This window comes from Arabidopsis lyrata (genome assembly GCF_000004255.2).
Source record: "Arabidopsis lyrata subsp. lyrata unplaced genomic scaffold ARALYscaffold_7, whole genome shotgun sequence".
Lineage (NCBI taxonomy): Eukaryota > Viridiplantae > Streptophyta > Magnoliopsida > Brassicales > Brassicaceae > Arabidopsis > Arabidopsis lyrata.
Genome location: NW_003302549.1, coordinates 2,725,480 through 2,751,143, shown reverse-complemented (window position 1 = coordinate 2,751,143; position 25,664 = coordinate 2,725,480). Strand labels below are relative to the sequence as shown.

General features: G+C 35.2%; 7 protein-coding genes across 10 annotated transcripts; 4 read left to right on the top strand and 3 right to left on the bottom strand.

Annotated features, from left to right (window-relative positions):
* Nucleotides 1–3,478: 3,478 nt before the first annotated feature.
* Nucleotides 3,479–5,422, top strand: LOC9303187 (transcription factor bHLH63). 2 transcript variants are annotated; one of them, XM_002869095.2, is made up of 6 exons: nucleotides 3,485–3,968; nucleotides 4,082–4,333; nucleotides 4,431–4,565; nucleotides 4,660–4,731; nucleotides 4,826–4,999; nucleotides 5,096–5,422. In XM_002869095.2, exons 1-6 carry the CDS (start codon nucleotides 3,666–3,668, stop codon nucleotides 5,159–5,161), a joined length of 1,002 nt encoding a protein of 333 aa, XP_002869141.1. In that variant the 5' UTR covers nucleotides 3,485–3,665; the 3' UTR covers nucleotides 5,162–5,422. The 2 variants fall into 2 exon arrangements, with proteins under 2 accessions (XP_020875433.1, XP_002869141.1); XM_021019774.1 differs by lacking the exon at nucleotides 4,660–4,731 and having other exon boundaries at nucleotides 3,479–3,968; nucleotides 4,431–4,559; nucleotides 4,868–4,999.
* A 4,188-nt stretch (nucleotides 5,423–9,610) lies between these two features.
* Nucleotides 9,611–10,277, bottom strand: LOC9305212 (glutamic acid-rich protein). The gene is made up of 2 exons (XM_021016761.1): nucleotides 9,789–10,277; nucleotides 9,611–9,646 (listed from the first exon to the last, which is right to left on the bottom strand). Exons 1-2 carry the CDS (start codon nucleotides 10,275–10,277, stop codon nucleotides 9,611–9,613), a joined length of 525 nt encoding a protein of 174 aa, XP_020872420.1.
* Nucleotides 10,278–10,684: 407 nt separating this feature from the next.
* Nucleotides 10,685–12,398, top strand: LOC9305211 (probable pinoresinol-lariciresinol reductase 3). Its single transcript, XM_002869094.2, has 5 exons — nucleotides 10,685–11,001; nucleotides 11,114–11,248; nucleotides 11,422–11,659; nucleotides 11,764–11,967; nucleotides 12,063–12,398. Exons 1-5 carry the CDS (start codon nucleotides 10,825–10,827, stop codon nucleotides 12,227–12,229), a joined length of 921 nt encoding a protein of 306 aa, XP_002869140.1. The 5' UTR covers nucleotides 10,685–10,824; the 3' UTR covers nucleotides 12,230–12,398.
* Nucleotides 12,399–12,471: 73 nt separating this feature from the next.
* Nucleotides 12,472–13,711, top strand: LOC9303186 (F-box protein At2g16365). Its single transcript, XM_021018967.1, is given in 2 exon segments — nucleotides 12,472–13,015; nucleotides 13,017–13,711. Coding segments are annotated over 2 exon segments (822 nt in total). The 5' UTR covers nucleotides 12,472–12,863; the 3' UTR covers nucleotides 13,687–13,711.
* Nucleotides 13,712–13,868: 157 nt separating this feature from the next.
* LOC9305210 (40S ribosomal protein S25-3) lies at nucleotides 13,869–15,159 on the bottom strand. The gene is made up of 4 exons (XM_002867067.2): nucleotides 15,034–15,159; nucleotides 14,868–14,942; nucleotides 14,587–14,721; nucleotides 13,869–14,139 (listed from the first exon to the last, which is right to left on the bottom strand). The coding sequence occupies exons 1-4, from the start codon at nucleotides 15,034–15,036 to the stop codon at nucleotides 14,026–14,028; spliced, it is 327 nt and encodes a 108-aa protein (XP_002867113.2). The 5' UTR covers nucleotides 15,037–15,159; the 3' UTR covers nucleotides 13,869–14,025.
* Nucleotides 15,160–18,139: 2,980 nt separating this feature from the next.
* LOC9303185 lies at nucleotides 18,140–19,321 on the top strand. The gene has a single exon (XM_002869092.2). The coding sequence runs from the start codon at nucleotides 18,448–18,450 to the stop codon at nucleotides 19,114–19,116; it is 669 nt and encodes a 222-aa protein (XP_002869138.2). The 5' UTR covers nucleotides 18,140–18,447; the 3' UTR covers nucleotides 19,117–19,321.
* A 2,558-nt stretch (nucleotides 19,322–21,879) lies between these two features.
* Nucleotides 21,880–25,467, bottom strand: LOC9305209 (bifunctional dihydrofolate reductase-thymidylate synthase 2). 3 transcript variants are annotated; one of them, XM_021019548.1, is made up of 12 exons: nucleotides 25,234–25,467; nucleotides 25,070–25,111; nucleotides 24,749–24,794; nucleotides 23,975–24,477; nucleotides 23,506–23,893; nucleotides 23,371–23,415; nucleotides 23,196–23,261; nucleotides 23,014–23,075; nucleotides 22,856–22,930; nucleotides 22,473–22,762; nucleotides 22,284–22,390; nucleotides 21,880–22,166 (listed from the first exon to the last, which is right to left on the bottom strand). In XM_021019548.1, exons 2-12 carry the CDS (start codon nucleotides 25,072–25,074, stop codon nucleotides 22,056–22,058), a joined length of 1,698 nt encoding a protein of 565 aa, XP_020875207.1. In that variant the 5' UTR covers nucleotides 25,075–25,111; nucleotides 25,234–25,467; the 3' UTR covers nucleotides 21,880–22,055. The 3 variants fall into 3 exon arrangements, with proteins under 3 accessions (XP_020875207.1, XP_020875208.1, XP_002867112.1); XM_021019549.1 differs by lacking the exon at nucleotides 25,070–25,111; XM_002867066.2 differs by lacking the exon at nucleotides 25,234–25,467 and having other exon boundaries at nucleotides 25,070–25,226.
* Nucleotides 25,468–25,664: the final 197 nt, after the last annotated feature.

Sequence of the window (25,664 nt, the reverse complement as noted above, 5' to 3'; positions counted from 1 at the left end):
AACGCACCGAAGTGCTTCAGAGTTGACTACTCCCCGAAGGACCACCACATTGTCTGTCCCGAGTTTGGAATGCTTTCCGACTAAAGTCAGGGATAGCCAGATCGCCTATTACTGGACTAACAGGTAAACTGCTTCCCCTTTTGGTTTACAAGATATCTTTTACAACATCACCTTTAAAAACCAAAACATTTTTAGTTTTGATAAAAAATTTAACGAAATGTAAGTCTATAAATAGCCACTCATATTCTCTAATTAAGGATTTGATCCAAGCTATAAGCAAACAGATTGTTGTAAGCATATCGATTTATGCCTTTTATCTTAAATAGCTCACTAAATAGAATATAATAGCTAACGACGTTGTGGACTGTTTAATTACCTAACTTAGAAGTTAGAACTCAGTCACCTTTGTTTCTGTTTCCAAGTTCTCTAACCAATCAGTGCAATCACCGTTTTCTACATTCCAACTTATATAACAACTAATACTAGAATGTGTTTGAAAAAACACAACATTGGTTTTTCTAGAGGTTTTTGATTGTTTGTTGAGTCATCTAGCTCTGTATAGTGTCTGCCGCCTAGGTTATTGTTAAAGAACTACAGGAATTGTTTGTTAGAGCATGAATATTGGTTGAAATGTTGAGTATCTTAGACAAATCTTAGGATTAAAGTTGATTAAAAATAATCAAACCAACATCTTAAAGTTAAGATTTGTATCTAAGTTAAGATGTTTTTCTTAACTTAAGATGTTGCAAGGTGTCACATTGTGATTGGTTAAAAAATCAAACAAAAGAAGAATTTTTTTTTTTGTGTTTTATGTTATTTATGTTATAAATTGTATCTATGTATTGTTTTAATTTTTTTAATTTGCAACAATTATTAAATTTTCTATAATTATAAATTTTATTTTTATATTAATATTTTTTTTTTATAAGAACCACATGTTAAGAACCTACCATTAATCACACAAAAATCTTAACCAAAAATACTACTTAAATATATTACCAATATTCCTAAGATTTATTTCTAAGATACTACCAATAATCATGCTCTTACATTCCTGTAGTTTAGATTTAAATATATAAATGCATATTTTAGTTTCTGTATGATTTTGAATTGTTTAGGTACAAACAAAAGTAGGGAAGCCCATATAATTCAATTGATAGTTGAATAATGAAAAATGATAACTGTCAGGGAGTTGGAGCAGTCCCCGATGAGCCTACATCAGACAAAAAACACTCATACTATTATCTTTTCTTTCTTTCTTTTTTTTTTTTTTTGGCTAAAACTCACCTTATCTGTTTATTTCAAATGAAGCTTTCAAAACATGCTTTTTTTCCTTACTTTTTGCAACATGAAATCTTTTATTTTATTATTAAATCATTTATAGAATAATAACTAATAACAATACATTATAAGATATTATGTATATTTTCATAGAAAATAATAAAATATAAACACTTCTTGGATGTTAAAGAGATAAAACACTTCTTCTTTTGACAAAAAAAAAACTTCTTCCCACCAAAAAAAAAAAAACTTCTTAAGAAAACTGTATATTTTTAAAATACATGCAAGTTTATAAACTTCACAACTCTTCTTTATTTTAAACCAAAAAAAAAAAAAAAACTCTTCTTTATATATACGTCTAATTCCCCCATATGCATATATGGAGAATATATAACCCATCATATAGAAGAGATGTAGGAATTAGGATCCCATCATGTGATCATGAGTCATGACCATTGGATCTCCCCTCATTATGGTTCCATCTATAAATTTCTACATCGATGATATGTTTCTAATTCTAATTAAGAACTCCCCCATATACAAATTAATTAATATACATGTTTATATAGATATGTTATAGTAACAACTAACAACACTTAAAAATAGATAGTTAGATACATATACGTGCAGAGATCAATTCTCCAGTTTAATGAAAGAAATTGGCTATATGTGTGTATATATATCTATACTTTTGTATAGTGAATATATATTTAATATAATTATCTCCAACTTAACACCCCGAATCAAGTGTCAACATCTACATATATACATGTCGAAATGAATTTATGAACATATATACAAGGGGATGGGGAACCCACAAATTAGGTGTGTGGCATTACTTTTATAGTGTATGCATGTATAGTATGATAGGGGAATAGCCGATCATCTTCTATGGACTTAGTCCAAATTCATCACATCAAAAAGCAAACGACCATTTCTTGATTTCTAACAACTTTACACCCTCCCCTTTCCTTATCTACTAACTCCATATATATGCTTTAAAAGCTTAATAAATATATTATTGCACTAAGCAAAAGAAAGAGAGTTGGATTTTTATTGTAGACTCGAGAAGATCATGTCCTATATCAATCACATAAAGGGTTTTCCAATAACTTAAATAAAAAGTCGGATAAATGGAAACATATTTGAGAATCTAAAACAATGCCATACTTTAATGGAGATGAGGTCCTTTTCTTCGAGATATTTGCTCACCGAAATCGGTGAAAGTGATCTAAGACTAAAACTAACTTGTGAGTAATTTATGTGATGGGCCTTCTGCATACAAAGAGCATGGCGATCACGTGGCAGTCTGTCTTGCGCCGTCTCAGTATTAGCCTATCACGATAGAGTAGTAAGCCAATATATACAGCATGGCGATCAGACACATGATCGATCTGAATAACAAGATTTCGAAGTATATCTGTAATAAATTCATGTGAACAGTGCGTCGTAGCTAGCTAAATTAAGACCGGAGTTATTGAAAAATGAGGTAAAGTGTTTGCTTTGTTACCCCATTGAGCTGAAATATCTAGCGCACCAATCTGATTCATATATAGGGGTAATGGATTTCATTTTTACTTAGCTTCGAAGATATAAAGACTATACGAGACAATGTTCTAAAATACCAACTAGATACTCCTATAAGCCGCGTATGGACAGTAGATGATGGTCATGGTCCGAGACGTTTACAAAAACTCCGATCGATGTTTACAAGAACCCCGTCGACGTTTAATAGCGTCTAGGCGGACGTCGGAAGTCATGCGGTCTTAAAGAAAAAAAGTATCGGTCCTGTGTTTCAAATTGTATTCCACCTTGTAATTCTCCTTGGTTTATTCTATGGTAATCATTCAGTCGAAAAAAAAAAAAAAAACATAATTAAGATTATGCCAAACTTGAAAATGATTTTCAATTTTTCATTTGTGTTATACAACCTAACAACAGCAAAACCAGTCCCACGTGAAGTTCACGTGCTCCTTTAATGAAAGAAAGTTAGAAACCTAAAGAAGAAGACGCTTCAATTCGAATAGACATCCCCAACTTATCCCCAACTTAGTGAATCAAGATCCAATATACATGCATATATTACGTAATAAATGTTTTATTAAAAACGATTATTAATTATTTCTTAATTTTTTTTTTTTTATGTCACGATTTTTAGTTGTTTTCTCATTTTTTCAATCTCAATTATCTCCAAACATCTAAAGTTTCCAGATTTGTATCTGGGCCTACTTTATTTGATGCGATGAATATGGACTAAGTAAATAGCTGATGGTTTTTGTTATAAATATCGTTTCCTCTTCTACCCTCACCTTTACTCTGTTTCTTTCTCACTGCAAGCAATTTGTTTTCTCAAGAAGAAGAAGAAGAAGAAGAAGAAGATAACGATGAATGGAGCTATAGGAGGTGACCTTTTACTCAATTGCACGGACATGTCGGTCCTAGAGCGCCAAAGGGCTCACCTCAAGTATTTCAATCCCAGCTTTGATTCTCCTCTCGCCGGCTTCTTTGCCGATTCATCAATGATTAACGGCGGCGAGATGGACGGCTATCTTGCGACTGCCGGTTTGAATCTTCCGATGATTTACGGGGAGACGACGGTGGAAGGTGATCCAAGAATGTCCATTTCCCCAGAAACTACGCTTGGGACTGGAAATTTCAAGAAAAGGAAGTTTGATACAGAGACTAAGGTTCGTATGTAAAACTCTGTTCTTGAAACCTAAGTTTGAGTTCTATAAACGAATAAGTAAACAGATCTTACTTTGAGATTTCACTTATCTGTTTCTTCTGTGTGTGCTTTTAGGATCGTAATGAGAAGAAGAAGAAGATGAACAGAGAAGAAGTAACAGAAGAAGAAGAAGAAAAGTCGAAAATAACAGAGCTAAACAATGGGAGCCCAAAAAGCATCAAGAAGATGAAAAACAAAGCCAAGAAAGAAGAGAACAATTGCTCTAACGATTCATCTAAAGTGACGAAGGAATTGGAGAAAACGGATTATATTCATGTTCGTGCACGACGAGGTCAAGCCACTGATAGTCACAGCATAGCAGAACGAGTGAGTGAGACTCATTGACTAAAATTCAATATTAAGACTCGACCTTGTTTTTTTTTGTAATCATTGAGACTAATTATTAAGTATTAAATTTGTGAAGGTTAGAAGAGAAAAGATTAGTGAGAGAATGAAGTTTCTACAAGATTTGGTTCCTGGATGCGACAAGATTACAGGCAAAGCAGGGATGCTTGATGAAATCATTAACTATGTTCAGTCTCTTCAGAGACAAATTGAGGTCTGAGAATTCATTTCCATTAGTAGAAAATATGTTTTTAATACTCTAATTTTGCATTACCTTCCTAATAATGTATGTGTTTTGTTTAAAACAGTTCTTATCGATGAAGCTAGCAGTTGTGAATCCAAGGCCGGATTTTGATATGGATGACATTTTTGACAAAGAGGTTAGTCATTGATTTGTTTGTGTTTATATTAAAAAGCTTAACTTTAAAGGTTAATTAGATGAACTAAAATAGGCCATGTGAATTTCAAAACCAGGTAATTGTCTCAACTCCAATGACTGTGGTGCCATCTCCTGAAATGGTTCACTCCGGTTATTCTCATGAGATGGTTAATTCCGGCTATTCCAATGAGATGGTTAATTCCGGTTATCATCATGTCAATCCAATGCAGCAAGCGGAAACCAGTTCTGATCCACTGTCATGCTTCAACGTACGTCATATTTTAAGTACTCTGTCATTATGATCTATCATTTAATTTAAGTTTGGTTTAATAATATTTTGTCATATATGTTTGATTATGTTACAGAATGGCCAAGCTCCTTCAATGTGGGACTCTTATGTGCAGAATCTTTATGGGAGTTTAGGAGTTTGATTAAGAACAACGATTCACAACTTAACAATGTTCCCTAATTCAAATTATTCATCGGAAGAGAAGAGAGAGCAAACTTATAGCTGTTATTTACTAATTTCCCTAGATTATTGACTTGAGATTTCCCGCCCATTATTTTATGTATCAAATTAAAGAGTGTATAAATTGCAAACCAGTTATATATTTCTTACCAGTGGACGTAGTCTTTCAAGGTGTGTTCTCATTTCCTTGTGGTCAATGATCATCCGTAGGATTTTATTTTTTTATACAATGCCACAAGTCCTCTATGCCACCATGAAACAAACGTTATGTTTTACATCTTCTAGCAATTCCATTATCACTAAACATTTTCTAATCTATGTTTTGGTTACTTAGAAAAATCGGGAATAACCACAAATTTAAAGCAAATGAATAAACAAACCTGTTAGTGAAGAAGCGTGGCGGACAAAAGAGAAAATGTCTCATAATTCCCCTTTTGTAAATCATAAACCTCTTATATCCCTTTTATGTCTACATATCCCCTTCCCAATTAATGAAATGTGATCTGACGATTTTACCCTTTCTTTTTCTTTTTTCCTCATTTTAATTAATTAATTTTGTGAAATGAAAAAAAAAAAAAAAAAAAAACGTGAGAACGCGGAGAAGAACGCGAGCTCGAGCTCTCCTCGCCGGAAAATTCGATTTGAGTCGCCATTGCAGCCCTATCCTCTCCTCCGGCGAGCTGCGTCGAGATAGAGAGAAAATGTATGTTGTTCGAGCTGCATAGAGTTTCAAATTGAAGTTTTTGATTTAGAAATGTAGGAGATTCAATTCAATTAGATTTGAGATTAAGCAAATTGTGTTTGGATATGCACATTGGAAGTTTATGCATAGTTTCTGGGTCGAATAGGTCTGTAAATGGGTAAGAAATGGATTACAGCAACTGAATCATAGTGAATTGTAGTTTTGAACCCGAAACCATTCGATTTGAGTTCTTGTCGCGAAAGTACAACTGGTAGAACTGGGTAGAATTGTACCTGAATCTATTGAAAAATATATACGTAGTATTACTGGTTATATTAGTATTACCTAGATGTATGTAGTATGACTAGTTACACTAGTATTACCCATTTACATGTAGTATCACCAGTTACACTAGTATTACCCATTTACATGTAGTATGACTAGTTATACTAGTATTACCCTGAATTGTAGTACAACTAGTACAACTAGTATAACTGACAGAGTTTTTGTATTGTTTTTGCAGGATACAATGATGGAGAACGTGATCATATATTTTAAATGCAAAGGTCGCATGTATAGCTTGATGATGAATACATCGGAGGGGAAAATAACGCTCTCCATGTTAGAAGGTAGGATATGCACGAAGCTTGGATTAGATGAAAGTAAGGTTAAATTGCAAATGAGATACAATGCTGTGCTGATGGGACCAACTGAAGAGATTTACATTAGTGATGATGAGGATGTAGGTGTCTATATATCTTCAGGTGAAAATTACCGTAGATATGTTTTGAATGTGGACGTCATCACTCCACCAGAATTGCCCGAGCAACTGTCGAGAGTGGAGCTCCTCAATAAAAGTTCTGTTGGTAAGAACTATGTGGAATTGGATTCAAATGAGGATGAAATGAGAGATAGTGCTGCCATCGTTTTGTGCGAATGCGAGGAGGAACAAGGAATAGTACCAAATGAGGCAATAATGGAGGTTGATGATACTCAAGATCCTGAGATTGGATCACGTGATGAATCTATGGATAGATGTGATGATAGGGGTGATGAATACGTTGAGCCACCGCCTGTTGTAGAAGCTGGTCAGTTTAAAAAAGAATGGGAAGACGGTATTGGACTGATCCCGGATAAGTCACAGTGGGATATCCCAGATGAGATCAAAGCGTTGAAGGTATTACCTCTGCCTCGTAAAAAGAAGAAGGGTAGAACAAAAGTATTGAGGCTTCCATCCACCGGGGAAAGGCGTCCAAAACGTCAAAGGACTCAAAACAAAAGGAGGCCGAGGCAATCGCTGCAATGGTTGTTATTTGGCAACCATAGTATTTGATTTTATCTGAACTTGATGATTTGTAAACCATATTTGCGTTGTACAACTATGTAACACTAGATTTGCCTCCTGTAATACTAGGTTTTAATTCACTGGCGTAAGGGTAATACTAGTATAACAGGTATTACTAATGAAAAAATTAGGTAACACTGGTATAACTAGTATAACTACTGAAGAAAATTATGAAATTTGATATTTCTAATTTTTTCAACACCAACTATAACATAGACTATTAAGTGATAATAAACTCTTACAAATGATTTAAAACGAAGTAAGAATAGGGAAAAAAAAATATTTTCATGTAAGATTGTTTTATGAGACTACATCCAACATATTCCTTATACTTTTAAGCTCACTTTTGATATAAACTCCAATTTAGGATTGATATTTTACAATTTTATATATTTTTAACATTTTATTACATTAAACCTTTAGAATTCAATAATAATAGAGTTTCCTCAAGTGTACAACTAGATAAATCATTTTTAAGGATGTGTAATACTGGTTAAATTTGAAAACACCAAAAGTAAAACTATGTGGACAATTTGTACAACTGAAAACTAGGGTACAACTATGTTAAAAAAAACGGCGCACATGTCACAAAGACTGCGCACACGTGGATTTGACTGCGCACACGTGGGTTTGAGTGCGCACACGTGGGCATATAATTCCAATTTCTCCCCCCAAATTTTTTTTCCCTCCAATTTTTCCCCCCAAAATCAATTAAACCCAAAATCAACAAAAACAAATAACTAAAATTCTTTTTTTCTCCACTTCTAATTCACAATCGAGACTTCTCCTCTCTCTCTCTATCTCTCAATTTACTCTCTCTCTCTCTCCAAGCTCAAGAAAACGAGATCCAACTTTTTCCTTCTCTTCAATCTTTCTCTCTTTTTCAATTATGGATCGATTGTGTGAGAGAGATCCATGGTATGATGAGATGAAGAACGCTAAGAAGATTTATGATCAATTAGAAGAAGTCGGAATGATGGAAGGAATTCCGAATAGATGTCCTTGTGGTGGACGCATCCTCGACAAGATCTCTGAGAACGATGGTGACAAAGGGAAGAGATACTATCAATGCAACGTGTATAAGGTAAATAGATAGTATCATTATTGACCCGAAAGTAAAACTGGTAGAACTTGTTGAACTGGTAGATCTCTGAGAACCCAGATGTATGTAGTATTACTAGTTAGGCTAGTATTACCCGTAAACATGTAGTATTACTAGCTACACTAGTATTACTCAGATGTATGTAGTATTACTAGTTACACTAGTATTACCCAGATGTATGTTGAATAATTGATCTCGATATAGAATTCTTGTACTGTAGAATGATGGTTTACACATTCGGAAACTTTGGGATAAAGCTATGGAAGAAGAGGTGACTAACTTAAGGGAGGAGGTTGATACCCATCACAAAAAGATTCAAAGCTTGGAGTACTATCAAGAAGAAATGCGTTCGGAGTTGAAAGGTAATGGTAAGGAGATCCAAAAACTGAAGGAGTTAGTCGCTCATCTAGTGGAGAAATGCGTTCGGAGTTAGCCGCTCACTAATGTATAAGCTTATTTTTTGCTTTGTAAGACTTGTCTATGCTTTGTAAGACTTTTCTATGATTTGTGAGACTTTCCTATACTTTGTAAGCTTATTACCATTATCAGTATTACTAGTTTTACACGTATTCCTTAATTAGTAATACCAGTTTTACTAGTATTACCAGTATTACCATTATCAGTATTACTAGTTTTACCCGTATTTCTTAATTAGTAATAGCTGTTTTACCCGTATTCCTTAATTAAATTTATAAAACTAACTTAACAAATCCAAATTAAAATCCTAACAAGACAAATCCAAATTCAAATCCTAACATAACAAATCCAAAACAATTAACATAACAAATCCAAGTTCAAATCCAAACATCAAAGAGACAAATCAGTCAACCAAGCTGTCTCTTGCTCCGAGTCGTCATCTTGGTGACTTGTGGGTCTCTTGGCATGTGGAAGACGTGTTGAAAACTCGGATGATTCTCAAAAAATGCCCTCTCAGACTTGCTCATCGGAGGCTCCAACTCATCGAATGTAGTCAACACTTCGTGAATATAGCACCGAGTTGATAGCTTGATTTTCTTCACATATTCTGAAGGCGGGAAATACATACTCAGCGGTGGTATTGCTATTGTTTCCTCGTCGATCTCCTGCAACAGAATAGACATTCATCCATATATCATTATTCTGCGAATAGTATTACGAGTATTACCAGTATTACCCTGAAAATATACACATAGTTGTACCCCAGTAATACCAGTTTCACCCAGAATTCAAACACATAGTTATACCCTAGTAATACCAGTATTACCCAGAAATCAAACATATAGTAATGCCCTAGTATTACCAGTTATACCCAGAATTCAAACACATAGTATTCCCAGTTCTACCAGTTATACCAATAACCATAGAATTCAAACACACATTATACCTCAGTTGCAATAGTTTTACCCTGTTCTACCAGTAGTACCCAGATATACACATAGTTTTACCCTGTTCTACCAGTTTCACACCATTCAAATACTTACCATCGCATTTTCCGGCTGATTTTCTGGCGCAATCTCATCCTCCTCATTATCATTCTCATCAGAGGAGGACTCTCCGCCCAAAGATCTACTACCATCATCATCGGAGGACTCCTCTCCTTCCTCATTCCCTTCTTCTTCTTTCTCTTCTTCTTTCTCTTCTTCTTCGCTCTCTTCTTCGCCACTCTCTTCTTCCTCATTCTTCTTTGAATTTTCTTCCTCATTCTTGTCAGACTCTTCTAAAACCGGACTTAATGTCTCTGGGACTTGTTGTTCTCCCTCAATTGCCGTCGGGGATGGCTCCTCCGTCGAGCCTGGCTCCACCGTCGTTGTGGTGGATGGCTCCACCGTCGGGGATGGCTCCTCCGTCGAGCCTGGCTCCACCGTCGTTGTGGTGGATGGCTCCACCGTCGGGGATGGCTCCTCCGTCGAGCCTGGCTCCACCGTTGCCTTTGTTAATCTCTTCCTCTTTAACCCTTTCTTTGGAGGCATTATCGGAGAGGTTTCGAAACGGGATACAAGAAACGAGAAAAGGAATCAATAAAGTTGGAAGATGATTTCGCAATCTCTCAACTACAATTTCTGGGAAGATTTGAAGAGGAGAGGAAGTCGGAGCAAGAGAATCTCCAACGGTTAGGGTTTTCTCTTTGAATTGGGGATGAGTTTTCTCGTTTTCGATTTCAAAAACAAAAGAAATTTGGTGGGTTGAGAGAATGGATCGGGTCTGGTTCGAATAGATCCAGGTTTTAGCAGTAATATTGAGGTTTTGGTTGGGGTATATCAGTAATATCCATAGTTTTCGATTTAATTTTAAATAAAAATAAAATTGTGTTTTATTAGGGGAGATATGAGACGATGCTTGGACAAAAAGGGACTCACGAGACAATTTCTCGCGGACAAAACGGTGATGTGTTTGGTTTTGTCAAGTACATTGTAAGAGAACTTAGTGAGATTAAAAACCTATGAACAACCCATTGGAACTAAAAAGGAACCCTAATCTAATCCTCTATACCACGAATTGTACGGAGAGGTATTATAAATGGAGGAGGAGAAGAAGAAGAGCAGAGTTTTGATCATCGGAGCAACAGGAAGATTAGGGAACTATTTGACCCGTTTCAGCATCGAGTCGGGTCACCCGACTTTCGCGCTCATCAGAAACTCCACTTCCTCCGCTAAGCTGAAATCTCTCTCCGACGCCGGCGTTACCCTCCTCAAAGTCTCTCCCTTTGCATAATTTCTGTGATTTCCCCAATAGGGGATGTCGCAAATCTGAAAGTCTTTGGCTTTTTTGCTAGGTTTGATTTGGATTTTGTTTTTATGGATTTTAGGGTTCATTGGAGGATGAAGGAAGCTTAGAAGAAGCAGTGAGTAAAGTAGATGTGGTGATCTCTGCAATTCCATCAAAACATGTTCTTGATCAGAAACTCCTTATCAAAGTCATCAAACAAGCTGGTTCCATCAAGGTCTCTTCTTATCTTAATCATTGCTTTGTTATATCAATTTGATCAAATAGTGGCCATATAAATCACATTTTAGATTCTTGTATAGCAGAAACTGGTTCTTGAATTTGCTTCTGGTTGATGATGAGAGGATAGATCTCTTACTAGAGCAGAACATGGTTTAATTACTGTTGCAGAGGTTTATTCCTGCTGAATATGGAGCAAATCCTGATAAAACTCAAATCTCCGATCTTGATCATGGGTTCTATTCAAAGAAATGTGAGATTAAGCGTATGATAGAATCAGAGGGGATTCCATATACATACATTTGCTGCGGATTGTTCATGAGAATTCTACTTCCATCGCTTGTGCAACCGGGGCTTCAATCGCCTCCAATCGATAAAGTCACGGTTTTTGGAGATGGGAGCGTTAAAGGTTTGCCCTTTTTGTTCAATTTTATAACTAACAAGTAGTTTCTGCAATAGACAATCTTGTGGTCGGAAATTGAGTGTTTCTTTTTCTGTGTGTTTTGTGTATAGCTGTGTTCGTGAATGATGTCGATGTTGCAGCATTTACCATCAAAACGATAGATGATCCTCGAACACTGAATAAAACCTTGTACCTTAGACCGCCCGAAAACATATGTTCTATGAATGATCTTGTTGGGCTCTGGGAGGGCAAGATTGAGAAGAAGCTTGAGAAAACATTTGTTACAGAGAATCAACTTCTCAAGAAGATCCAAGGTCCATCATCATAACATTATCAGCACATCTACTACATCTGCCTTCAATTTGCAAAACTTATTTTTTAACTTGAGCTTTCTATTTCAATGATGCAGAAACTCCGTACCCGGATAACATGGAGATGGTCTTCATATACTCTGTCTTTATCAAAGGAGATCACACGTACTTCAACATCGAGTCTAGTGGTGGAGTGAATGGTACTGAGCTTTACCCTGATGTCAAATACATGACCGTGAGCGAGTTTCTTAATACTCTTCTCTAGAATTATAACCAAATAGCAAAAGGATCACTATCATTTTTCAGAGATCTCTTTACACTTCCAATGTCTCTCATGTAGTACTATCTTTACCCTATTGATCTGAATTTGGACCTTAATCGTGTAAGACATTGCTTTTGAAGTTCTGATGATGATTCAAAGAAGCAAACATCCAGTGAACTGTTTACATGGTATCAAGATCATAGGTTCAAGCATCGATGTCTTGAAATATAGAAACACCACCACAAGAAAATCACAAATTATAGAAATGACCACAACAAGATGTGATTACTCATTGTTATTTGCCTCCATCGATTCGTATCCGTACAAAAAAAAATGATCCCTCTTTCTGAAAAAATGAATGCAAGTGCAATTGACAGGGGTTAGGTGTAATTTTGAGAGCCAAGATTCGAAACTGTATAGGATTTGAGGCAGATATTATATATACACTATACGGTATTCCACCAGTTGAATGATGAAATTTGAATGAAGTTTGATACACATGGACATGGTCATTGAGCATAAATGAACCAAGAACACTTGTTTTGTTCCTTCTGATGAGTGACTGAGATATTTGATTTATGTCCCTACTCCCTAATGAAGTCCAACTGCCTTTTCTTCTTCCAGGATTTAGGTACAAATGTCTGAACATTTTATGGGCTTAAGCAAGATTAAGACAGAAAGTTGTGTTCATGGTCATGAATCTGCCTGGTTGAGTCGTTGGACTCCTAGTAACAGAGATGCCAAGGAGATTAACTTACCAGAAGATGGTCAACTATTGAAAGAGTCGACATCTTCCAGAGTCCTGGTTGAGTCTATTTCCTAATCTTGATTCAGCTGTTCAAAGTGTCGATTTAATACCTGACATGAACAAAGAACCGCCTATTGTTGCTGAAAGAGAAAATTCGATAGATGGGGACAAAGAAGAAGCAAGCAGTCAAGCTACGCAAAGTAAGAACGTGGAACACTTTCTCAACACCAACTTGCTCAGAGAGTGCAAGCGTATATGGTCGGACTCTGAAACCAACAGTAGATCACATGTCAAACGTCTGAAGACAAACACATCAGATATCAGCGGAAATGAAACCAAGAGCATGATGGTTTTCGAAGAAGGACCATCATCGGGGAAGAAGGTGAACTACTTCTTCCACAGAATATTCGGAATCAACAAACCCGGATCCAGAAGATATCAAAAATCCTCCACATCACAAATCAAGAATCTGAATATGGGAGGAGGAGAAGACGTTAGCCCATGGATTCAGAGATGGTGTAAGCAAAAAGCTGCATAAACTCATGAACCAAGAGGAGGGCAACAAGTTAACCCAAAGGGCACTGTGCTAGAGAAGCAGTTTCCAAGTATTGCAGCAATGGCAATGATGAGGAAGGCTCTGAGCGGTACAAACCCGACCGGCTGTAGAAAGACCAACTCCCTCTTCGTTTGGAATGCTGAGGATTTAAGGTGAACAAATTCTGTCATGCCAATCTTGCTGGTGTCAGAACACAATACAGAACTAGAATCTACCTACTTCAGATACACTTGGAATTGTGTCTACAAAAGCTTCAAGTATCAAATCTCATTACTGGTGTAATCATTTTTACCGTGTGACATATAAGTAAACTTCTAGAGCCTTGTTTACAAACAATGTTTTGAAAATGCCCAAAACAATCTTTTTATCTCCAAATTCTCATAGGATTAAGTAGTATAGACCAATGTCTGCAAGTAAAGGTGCATTCTAGAAAGATAATGGTTCATAAAGACATTGGATAAAAGATAGATAAACAACTAAAACATTCGAAGGAAGTTAGCCGTGGGTTGCCCTAGTGTAGATCTGCTGACTTGAGTGAGCAGAGACCATCCTGATCGTTCCCTTAGCCATCAATTCTCTGATCGCCCTCCTAGCAAGCGATCCATTGATCTGTACCAACACACAAGCTCATGTCAAAACGAGTAGAAATCTAGAAGCCATGTGTATTCAGAGTTTTACATCAAAAAACGTTAAGGCACCACCAAAGACTAAAGAGTTCTTTCTCATAGAAACAAGACATCAAGGTATCAATAAAATAAAATATCTTTGCACATGAAATGCTAAAATTGATCAGGGGAATTTACTTACACTACTCAAGCATCATTAAAAACACTCTTTTCACCACAATCTTCATTACAAACTATTCGAATCATACGCGACACAATCACTCGATAATCGAAAAGAAGCAAATATGTCTTAATCCAAAGCTATCAAGTAAAGACCTTTCGATGTTACCTATCAAGAAGTACTAACACACATTCTAAGCTAATATGTCACCAATGCATATTCTATGAGAGAAAAGTTTGCAACTTTCAGAAATCAAAGAAAGTGGTTTACCCTCAAACGGTCAGAGAGGATAGAAGGAGTGATAAGTTTGAACTTGGGAGCCTCAGAGAGAAGCTTGTCGTAAGTTGCTTGGTCAAACAAAACCATGTTGTTCACTTTCTCCTTTTGCTTTCCTTTGCTCCACTTCTGTTACAATCCAAACAAATAACAATCAAATTTGGTGTAGCAAAAACAGGGGAAAATGGATCATAATGAGATGCCCAGATCAAACTATGGTTCAAGATAGATAATTGCCAGAAAAAAGATGGGATTTTTAGAAGAAAAAAAGCGACCTTTTTCTTTTGCTTGCCGCCACCGGATTTGGCGGGTTTAGAGGACGGAGGAGGAACTTTGTCTTTCTTGGGTGCCTAGAATCAGACATAGAAGACACTGTAAGTAAGATCATCAGACAAAGAAGGAGAGAGAATTAGATAGTGGAGAGAGTGAGAGAGCACACACCATTGGACCTGCTGGAGTCTGGACAACAGAGGAGCGGCGCTACGATCAAGTACTGGAACAAGGAATTGAAACCCTAGAGGATGATGAGTTTTTTTTTTTCTCTCACGGCCACGTGGATATACTTTATTTTAGTTTCATAAATTAAATAAATACCGTCTGAAATTTTATATTTTTGTTTTTGTACATTTCGGATTAGGCCTAGTTTGGACCAAACCACAATGACTCTTTGATTTCATATGGGTTTTACTAGTCACACATTTTTGTAAAGTCGTGTTTTAAAGTTCATCATGTGATTTTGCAAGACTAATGGAAATCTAAAAGGATTTATGCAATTATTCATCTCACCATTTTATTTCATTTACTATTAGGAATATGGCTTAACTTAACCCAAAAGCTAGCTTAACTTAACCCAAAAGCTAGCTTAAGAGTTAAGAATTGTCACATCCTTTATATACTATCCAAAGATTTAATCTCAAGCAATGTGGGACATTCTAATATTTACTTGTTTTTTTTTTCAACACCGCTACTTAACAAGGTTATCCATAAACTACTTGTTAAAGCTAGGCTTAGTTCTAGGTCTTGTTCTAGAAACTGTAAATCGTACTAGGTGATGCTATGATGATTGGTGAACTCATCATTTGGGCTCATGTTTATTAGCTAAAAAAAAAAAAAAAAAAAGATTCTACTCTCATTGGACCTTTTAACTGGACTTGTTACTTGGGTTAGTTACACAAGATATGGTTAGAGCAAAAGAGATAGAATGTGAGAGTATAATCTTTTATGTTTCGATTAAGCTGGTTTTCGATTGATAGTAAATTCAGTATAGGTGCTTGATTCGTCGAGACGTACGCCATATGGCTAAGTCATAAGTCATAACCATAACTTTACAGCCAATTTTATCGCAGTCACAATTTTAAAACTAAAACATATTGTCACAGTCCCAACCAATCAATCACTTAGAAAAATATATATCAAACTTAGAAATCTTTCATTACTATGGATCGAGTAAGTTAACAATGAATTAGGCGACTAATATGTAGATAATTTGTTTCAGTAGAACCATATATTCTAGAATCAAATAAAAGCTACTTGCTCAAGGACCATATGAATAATTTTATATGACCTTTTTCTTTACGAGGGGTCCATACGTATATTAGTTCCACCTTTTCACATTTAAAATTGTGTTCAAGAAAAGTTTCATAAGCGCCAGAATTCTGAAAAAAAGGAGAGAAAATTTTGGATGATACAAAGTCTACGAAACCAATGGATAATCTAAAGAAAAGGGAGAGTTTTATCAACTTAGCCAGCCACCACAGAAATTTTCAATTTCTTTCATAAAATCAGTCATGTCCATAACGGAAAGTTTAATAGGTGACTCAAAAACTATAAAAAAAAAAAGAAAAGAAAAGTTAATTGCATTGTTTTTACAAAATGGGGTCTTTCATATTTCGGAAAAGCAAAGTTAAAGTTCATAAATTATTAAAGAGAGAGAGAGACCCAAAAAAAAACAGAAAAAGTGTATAATGTTGAGCATGTCTTAGTGAAGAAGGAAATCAGTCTCATCAAGTGTTCCACATTTACAAATGGGCTTTCTGCTAGAAGATAATCTATAAATCTATTGGCAAAATCTGTATATATAAATTGTGGAATGTACATTCTAATGTTTTTTTTTATATTTTTGTGGGATACATAAAATAAAATTTGTTTTAAAAACATAATTTTGTGGGATATTAAAGTAAATTTTATTTTTTTGTCAACAAAATAAGTTTCTTTGTATATGATGCAAATCAAATATAAATTTATGGAGATTTATCCTTTCTAATATATTTAGTATGATGCTGTTTGACTTTTTGTTGTTCTTACCCATTGCATATAGTTTTGTTGTTCTTTTCATTGTTATCTCAGAAACAAGATATAGGCTTTAAATAGACAGGATATATACTTGAGTTTTGGGTTTCAAAGTTTAAGAGTTAGAAATTCATTAGATCATCAATTAACTCAAAATTAAAGAACTAAAGACTAAAAAAGAGCTTCTTATATCCAAATCCATCCATAATGGCCTTTCAGATTTTTTGGGGGTTAGTTTAATTGTGGCCTTTCAGCTTGAGCGTTTTTTCCTTTTCCAAAAGAGTATCAAAATATGGGATAAAAAGAAAAGAAAATAAGGTTACGACTGTTAATTTCCTTTTCTTATCGACCAAAACTTTCTGTCGACAACGCTATTCATATCTATATCGTTTTTACAGTTGCATGTGTACGTTGTTAGACATAGAGATATTGTTAGATCATGCTTGTGTACGTAATTTGACGTATTCACATAAGTGATATCAGAAATAGTAGGACTCTTGTCACTCTTGAATTAAGAAACATTTCTTTTGTTCGAAAGAACTCTTTACATTATTTACCTTTAATTAGTTTGTTAAAGATCTACACTTGACAGTTTCCATTTGTATTCTCCACTTTGATACAAGGCTTTTTTAAGTAACTGCTTCTTCATGTAATGTTTTGCACGCATCTATAAACGCAAACGTTTTGATTAAATATTTGTTATTTTATTTCATCTTTGGATTGAAAAGCTCAACATTTTAGTAGTATTAAGTTATTGCAGAAGATGTGATTTGGCGGTGGCCAGACAAAGTTTCCTTCATTTTTGCGTTAAATTTTCCGATAAATTTAGGCGTTAGTCTTTCGAATTAATTTTGATTAGTTTTATAATAGCATCTTCAGATTCATCTAGAAGATGCACATATATGTAAAACATTATATGAAGAAAAGATCGAATAAATGATGAAAACAAATCAGGGAATATATATGATTGAAGAAGATGTGATTTGGTCATGACCTCATGGGCGATGAACAAATAGCAAGGACAGCTTTTGGGAGCATTGAGAATAATTTTGTGGATAAAGTAAAAACAAAAGCAAGCAAATGCTGTTCACAATTAAATGTAAAAAATAAAAAACTATTTAGATGTTTTTCCAAAATAAAAAGTCTTGGGAGAACTGCATTTTCTACATTTTATTGCAAGAAAAGATATTAAAATAAACTTTTTGTTATTATTATGGATATTTTTCATAGTCTATATATAAGAAGCCTAAGCAACTCAATTCAACACCTACAAGAAAAACACACGTAAAAAAATAAATATAACAAAAACGGAGATCTGCAAATAAATATTCCTAAATCCTCTGTTTTTCTTAATGAAACATAACTGCACAAACTGGTCCATGTTCACCATGACTATTGTTCTTCTTCCTCTGTTTAATCTCTTTATGGCAAAACTCTCTGCTTCTTCTCACTTCGTTTCCCTAAATATCACTTCTTTCGAGTGACCTAAATCACTCCCACGATCCCTTTAAGTCCTTTTTCTTGTTTTGTCCTGTGTTTTTTTTCTTTTTGCAAGAAATCATCTTGATGGATCCAATTAAGTTCCAACACTTGAAGATGGAGAAATCCAGAGGAATCTTGAATTTCCAAGTAATAAGATCGTTCACGAGCTTGTTCAGACTGATCGAGCTGCTTTTTCTTCTAATCTTGATTTCCAAACTCTCTTTCCCCTCTGTGAAACTCTCCGGGGACATTTTCAGGGAAGCAGCAGTGTTTCTCGTTAGCCCGAGATTCGTTTTCTTCGTCGGAAACGCAATTGTAATTACTCTTTTTGCGAAATCCGGACGATACAGCTCGAGTCAGGAGCCTTTAAAGACAACAACAGAAGCTGAAAGTAACGATCTTTACCAAGATTTTCTTCATAAGAGTGAGAAGAAAAAATCCGTAGTTTACGAGACGAAAACAGAACAACTGAAGAAGCCGAGTGGAGTGATCAAGAGGGTTAGTTTTGGGAGAAGCCAATCGCAGAAAGCGTTTGAGGCGGTTCAGCCGCTGGAGAGTACCAATGGTGAGAAAACCATGAAGAGGTATGTGTCGGAGAAGCATATGAGGATTTGTGACTCCGACAAGAAAGTAGTTGTGAGGGTTAAGAGACCAGAAGATGGAATGAGTAACGAGCAATTTAGGACAAAGATTGAAGCTTTCATTGCGAGACAAAAGAGGATTCAAAAGGATGAAGAACATTTAATAATCTAGATCCTCTTTGCTAGTGAATATTTGTTTCTGTTTCTTTTTTTTTTCCTTTTGGTTATTATAAACTTGAATCCTCTGTTTCATAATCTTGTAACTTTCCCTTAGAAAATCTCTTTATCTTTATCTTGAAAATGGAAAAGACTCAGAGAACTCATGATTATGTGCTGTTTTATGACGCTTATAAAATTTTAACCAAAATCTTTGTTTTCTGTAGGTTGTTTTTGGGGGTTACGTACGATTGTGTGAGGTTAAAATTTCCATTCTCAAACTCATTCTAATTATCAAAACTAAGATTTGTAAAATATCCACTGAACGATAAATGATTTCGTTTCTTAAGAGTAAATTAAAATGAAAATTTTTATGAGACTAGTAAGTAATTCGGTCAAGATATAGTGTAAGAATCCAGAGACGTGGACGTCAAAACATTTCAACGTAACTTATGTTTCTATTATGCTGAATGTTGTTTGTATTGTTTGGCTTTATGGATGACACTAGAGACTTCTTACCAGATGAAAAAAAAAAGAAAAAAAAGAGAGACTTGTTACCTAGTTGGGGTAGAACTGATTAATCCATCTGGTTGATGTAACATTCTAATTTTTTCAAATGTGGTGGTACATACGAAAATTATAAATAATGTATCCACTATATCACCAAAATATAGTTATTTTTTTTATAATTCACATTTTAGCATGCTTCACTTGAAACTATTAAATTGTGACAACTACTGAGGAAGTGATCATTTTCAATCTCATGGGACTGAGGATGATTGGAAACACATATAAAGTTCTCGTGGTGATCATCATTTACAATAACAGTCAATATTAAATTTCTGAATGTTAAAGTAGCGTCTCAACAGTTCGACGATTGTGAAATCTTCATACCAGAATAGGTTTGAGAACACAAAAATACATGGTGACGGTCGGAAATTAACAGTTAAAACGCAGAGATGAAATTTGATCACACACCTCGAATTTAGGTTTGATGATGTTATATCAGACGTGGTTAGTTCCACTAAAGTATGGAATATTTGACATACTCACTAGCTAATGCCTAATTTGGGGAGAACTGATAGAAAGTTAATAGGTAAGAATATAAAATGGTGTTTCCAAATGCTGGATAGCATTAGGGTTATGGATAAAAGGGAATAGAATTAATAACAGAGGAGGGAATTGTTGGTACTGTATATGTCGTCACGTCATCGATCTTGGTCTCACTTTTATTGGGAATATATTTAGATCCCATTGCAAGTAGTGTAGAAATACCCATAACGTATTTATTTACCTGCAAAAATGTGCTATTGATAAGCCAACAGTACAAGAGTATTGATTCTTTGATATTTGAACTAACTAGAAATTAGGTATCGGACAGCTTATTAAGACATGAATAAGTAACACTATATTTCAAGCATGCCCGATATTAAGAACATTGGTAATCAGCAAAATGTCAAAAAAAAAATGAAAGTCATGATCAATAGTACTTATAAATGTTTATGTTTATGCTTAAATAATACTACATAAATAGCGGTTAATTCTGAGTGAAGTGAAATTACATAACGTGTAGGAACCAAATATCTGGAAAGGTGAAGAGACAAGATACGCTTGGATGAGAAAAGATTGATGCCAATCTACGAAGGATACACGTGAGATAGCCATAAACCTGTAAGGAACATATCGTATAATATAAAGTACTTGTAATTTGTTGTTTGCTGTATTTTTTATACGTTCTCCTTACATGTGAGTAGTTGATAATTGGGAAAAAAAAAAGTTACGAATATTTTACGAGAAAATTTAGTTATGAAAATTTTATACGGGTTTGTACTCTAGTGATGAAACAACAATAACGTTAACACAAATCATATTTCCTAGTTAAACATGCTGATTACGGCTGTTGGCATATGGCTTTGAATGGTTGTATATTATGCTGCAAAACGGATTAAAATCGGATCAATCTGCATTTAATTCACCATTTACTATTCTGGACTAGTATGCATTATTGCATACTAAAAATGTTTATATTAGTATGCACTTCAACATACTTCTTCATACCATCATAAATTCACTATTGGTCGGTATTTTTTCATTCCACTCTCCAAAAGCTCCATACCAACATAAACTTCATACCAATATACAATTGTCTGTTCCACACTACAGTCCGACATTTTGCATACTAAAATATCGGTATGCATTGTCCAGTCCGCATCTTATGGACTAACCATTCAAAACCTATATATTTTGTATAAATATTTATATTGACCAAGACATTTCAGATCAAACTTGCATTATAGTGATCACCATATAAATTGAAAAAAGAAACGACGAAAAGTATCCAATCAATATACAACATGACAAGATTGAGGAGGCAGAATTGAATTTATGCCATAACGTATAGTCCATTTTAGGGTCATCAGCATCCCATTCATTTGCTCATGTTACTTAGACAAAACATCACTTGGAATCTCTCCTTTAGCATAAATTATCTATTGTAAACCGAATCAAGTAGAATTGTCTCATTAGAATTGTCTAGATATTTTGGTAGAGCAAATAAATACCCTTAGGATTCTTGGATGTTGACTATCTAAACTAAATAAAAGTATCTTCACGTCGGCCGTGCATCAATCATCTAAAAACTATACATTATATAGCTTATGAGTAGTTTTTGCTAAATATGAGTTTCAATTTTATTATCAAGTTAAATCACATATTTTAAAGAAAGACCATGATAAGAAGTTATCTTATCAATAATATCTTATAAAAAAATATTCAGTTGTTCATAAGATAATTTTTTTCTTGACTTGAATTCCAAGTTGACTTTGTTCCTAAATCATATTTTCTTATTCCAAACGATTAAGATTCTCCACTTAGCTAATTAGTACAAAGAAAACTAGAATCGTCGATATTCAATTCACTATGAAAGTTTATCTGAATAACACAAGAAATTAGGAGCTAAACCGCCATTTTCATATCTATTTTCTTGTGAGGATCATAGCCAATGAGCTCAAAGTCATCCGACACAAAAGAATCTATATCTTTCTTCTCCGGTTTTATCTTCAAAACCTGAAAATATCCCAAGATAAATAAGATATTGTTACAACTAAATGTTGGTAGATTATTGCATTCATAAAACCCAATCAAGATTAAGAATCAGTAAATCATGTGTTTGTTTATACTCACAGGAAAAGGTTTCGGTGGGTTCTCAAGTTGCTCTTGCAGAGGCCTGACATGGTTTTTGTAAACATGAGCATCTCCAATCACATGGATAAAATCACCAGGAACAAGATCTGCATAATGTCAAACTATCAGTGGATGACCGATTCGAAATCATAAATTTGCACTATTTTGTAGTGAAAATTTGAATATTACCACAGACGTGAGCGAGAATGCATGTAAGAAGGGAGTATGATGCAATGTTAAACGGTACGCCGAGACCCATATCGGCTGAGCGCTGATACATTTGACATGACAGTTCTCCATCTGCAACATAAAACTGTGCAAACATGTGGCATGGAGGAAGTGCCATCAGCTTAAGATCAGAAGGATTCCAAGCCGACATTATAATCCGTCGATCATCAGGATTGTTCTTGATCTTGTGAATTACATCTAAGAGCTGATCAAATCCTTGCCCCGTATAATCAGCATGCATATCTGTGTACCTGTAGAAAGAGATTAACGAAACGGCTCAACAGAGATTATGTATTGCCAAAACTCAGAAAGTGTCAAGAGATAACAGAGAAGCGACTACTGACTTAGCACCAAAGTGTCTCCACTGAAATCCATAAACGGGTCCAAGGTCACCTTCTTCTCTCTCAGTCAGTCCAATACTGAAATTAAAAGCTTTCAATTTATCAGCGTAATGGCCATAAAGTTTCAAGTTTTGAAAGAAAAACGCTGAATAAAAGTTTACCCATCAAGATATGCTCTCGACGCATTCCCATCCCATATACGGATACCCTTTTCTTGAAGTACCTGCCACTTACAGAAACTTCTCAGAAAAGAAACAATATATTTCATTTGCATAGGGTCCACAAGTGGCTCAATCACGGTGCTTAAGGCATGAAGATGATGATAAAAGATCTGTGATCTTACCTTTGCATTGGTTGAACCGCTTATGAACCATAGAAGTTCCTCAACAACACCTCTCCAGAAAACTCTCTTTCAAGTGAAATGCAAACAGATCTTGTAAGCTTGGATATGTGGGGAAGACAAAGCAAAGTCTCTTTGGGTTTAAAACAAGAAAAAATCAATGTAAAGGTGAGCATACCTTTGTCGTCAGAAGTGGAAAATTCCTGCGTAAATTGAATTTCATCTGTGGATCCAAAGATATGGAGATTAGTTAACTTTTGATAAGCAAACCAGAACAAGACATTCAGATAAATATCAAGAAGTAGTAACTCACCTGACAACCAAATTTAGATAATGTACCAGTCCCTGTCCTATCGCCCTTTAAGTTTCCATTTGAGATTATCTCTTTGACCAGATTCAAGTATAGAAATTCTTCATGACGGTCAAAAATCATCTTAGGAAGAAAAGAAGAAAACTTTTTCCAATCAACTTGAAGGACCTTTGACCCATCACTCACATCAGAGGATTCACAGGCAGAAGAACTCTTTACACGAACATAAGTCGTGAAGGAAAATCGAAGTCCATTTTCACATATTGGAAATGACGAACACCAAGGCTGATATGCAGATGTGTCAACCGCGGGAATAAATGTATCACAGTCAATACTTGTATCAATCTCCGTTAAGTGGATGGCTTCACAGCTCGGTCCATTCAACGCTTCCCTACGATACAAATACTGTCAAGAGAATCAAAGAAGAATAAAATCACGAAAAAATTGAGAACATTGAGTAAAGAATACACACCTCAATATGTCTCCACCTCCTATTACAAACACCTTCTCAATGGACAGACTAAACGGAGGTGCAGCTAATAAGTCCAGAGCAGAATCTATGCTACTGCAAGTTACAACATTCTCAGTGTTGGCTATATCGACACCGCTTGAACGAGTCAAGACAACATTCAGGCGACCAGAGAGTGGCCTATACTTTGTGGGAATAGACTCCCACGTTTTCCTACCCATTACAACAGCGTTCTTCTTAGCAGAATCCGAAGTGGTCAAAGTTAAATCCTTGAAGAACTTGAGATCGGTAGGCAAATTCCATGGAAGTTTTCCGTCTTTACCAATACCCATTTCCTTGGTTGCAGCTACCACAACTTGGTAAGTACTCTGAGGTTTTGAAGGCATGATCACATTTCCATTGAGAGTGTTGGCCATGGTTGAAACTGAAACCTTGAAGATGTTTGCCAATGAGGATGGCTTAGGAGAAAATTTACAGAACCACCTTTGAGACAAAGGCAGCAAAGCCTGAGAATTGAACACAAATAAAAGGTGAGAAGATCAATAAGCTATGCAATTACAATCACAAGATTACTTCTTTCAGGACACTTCATTCTAAATAGAACCAAGTACATTTTTCACTTATAATAAACGCCTAACAGGACTAACTGCAAACATGCGATAATAACACACTCATAACTAAGCACTTATTCAACTCTAACTCAACAAGAAAAGGTAGAGATAGGGCAAAAGAACAAAAAACAAGTAAAATGCAAACATAGTCAAGTTCACCACTTACCGATTTAAACGCTAAAGGTAGAATCTTTGCGGAGTTTTGCAAACACCTAATAAGAAAAACCAAAACTTCAGACGAATATTACAGAGTTTCAAAGGCGAATTCAGTTAAAAGTGGCTAAGCAAGCTTCGAGCTCTGATAGCTGAAGGCCGAAACTAAGTGAGAGGGAAAAAAGAAGACAAAACGCTCAAGACCAAACTCATATAAGGCCAATGACAGAGAAGTAAGCATTTATACATATATAAAGATATAATAAGCCAAGCTCTCTATTTCTAAATCTAAGTACTTTTTATCAATTACTAAAAACACAGCTCTATAACTAACCTCATTGGAGTTCACCAATATCAATCCGCATTCATAGTGAATCTACACATTCATGATTCCAAACAGAGCCAAAATCGACAGAAACAAATTCAGCATTCCTATTGATTTTACACAGCCCCAAAACAGAATCACTCCAAAAACCTGAGAATTTGCAAAACCCTAACCTTGAGACGGAATTAAGCGCATAAGAGATTCAGAGAAGAGATTTTAAAATCTGAGATTCCAGGTGGTGTAGTAGAGAGAGGGAGAGATAGAGCGTGAAACGCCGCGTCTTAGCAGGTCGGGGCTTTCGGAGAGGATACAAACGGCGGGAGACGACGACGGCGAGACACAGTGACTAGTTTAAATGAACATCGACCCATTAATATATTGGGCCTTAACTGGACCGGAAACAGGCCCTTTTATTACACTGTTCAAACAAACAAACAAAACAACAAATTAACTCGATTTATTTAATAAATATTTTACTATGAATTGGATTCATTTCACCAATCTATTATATGAAGTTATGAACGATTCTCAAGTTAATATTTTATAAAGACTAGTTAATATTTAAATAGTTTTTCATATGTATCACTTATTATTATCGAATTTT

Coding starts and splice junctions, on each gene's coding strand:
- LOC9303187 (XM_002869095.2), top strand. CDS start 3,666: ATGAATGGAGCTATAGGAGGTGACCTTTTACTCAATTGCACGGACATG. Junction 3,969..4,081: donor AGTTTGATACAGAGACTAAG/GTTCGTATGTAA, acceptor GTGTGCTTTTAG/GATCGTAATGAGAAGAAGAA. Junction 4,732..4,825: donor ATGACATTTTTGACAAAGAG/GTTAGTCATTGA, acceptor TTTCAAAACCAG/GTAATTGTCTCAACTCCAAT.
- LOC9305212 (XM_021016761.1), bottom strand. CDS start 10,277: ATGCCTCCAAAGAAAGGGTTAAAGAGGAAGAGATTAACAAAGGCAACG. Junction 9,647..9,788: donor ATCAGCCGGAAAATGCGATG/GTAAGTATTTGA, acceptor TATAACTGGTAG/AACTGGGAATACTATGTGTT.
- LOC9305211 (XM_002869094.2), top strand. CDS start 10,825: ATGGAGGAGGAGAAGAAGAAGAGCAGAGTTTTGATCATCGGAGCAACA. Junction 11,002..11,113: donor CCGGCGTTACCCTCCTCAAA/GTCTCTCCCTTT, acceptor TATGGATTTTAG/GGTTCATTGGAGGATGAAGG. Junction 11,660..11,763: donor TGGAGATGGGAGCGTTAAAG/GTTTGCCCTTTT, acceptor TTTTGTGTATAG/CTGTGTTCGTGAATGATGTC.
- LOC9305210 (XM_002867067.2), bottom strand. Junction 14,722..14,867: donor GCGGCAAGCAAAAGAAAAAG/GTCGCTTTTTTT, acceptor GGATTGTAACAG/AAGTGGAGCAAAGGAAAGCA. Junction 14,140..14,586: donor TCCTCTCTGACCGTTTGAGG/GTAAACCACTTT, acceptor GTGTTGGTACAG/ATCAATGGATCGCTTGCTAG.
- LOC9303185 (XM_002869092.2), top strand. CDS start 18,448: ATGGATCCAATTAAGTTCCAACACTTGAAGATGGAGAAATCCAGAGGA.
- LOC9305209 (XM_021019548.1), bottom strand. Junction 22,931..23,013: donor TCGAGAGCATATCTTGATGG/GTAAACTTTTAT, acceptor TTTTAATTTCAG/TATTGGACTGACTGAGAGAG. Junction 22,763..22,855: donor TGGAGACACTTTGGTGCTAA/GTCAGTAGTCGC, acceptor CTCTTTCTACAG/GTACACAGATATGCATGCTG.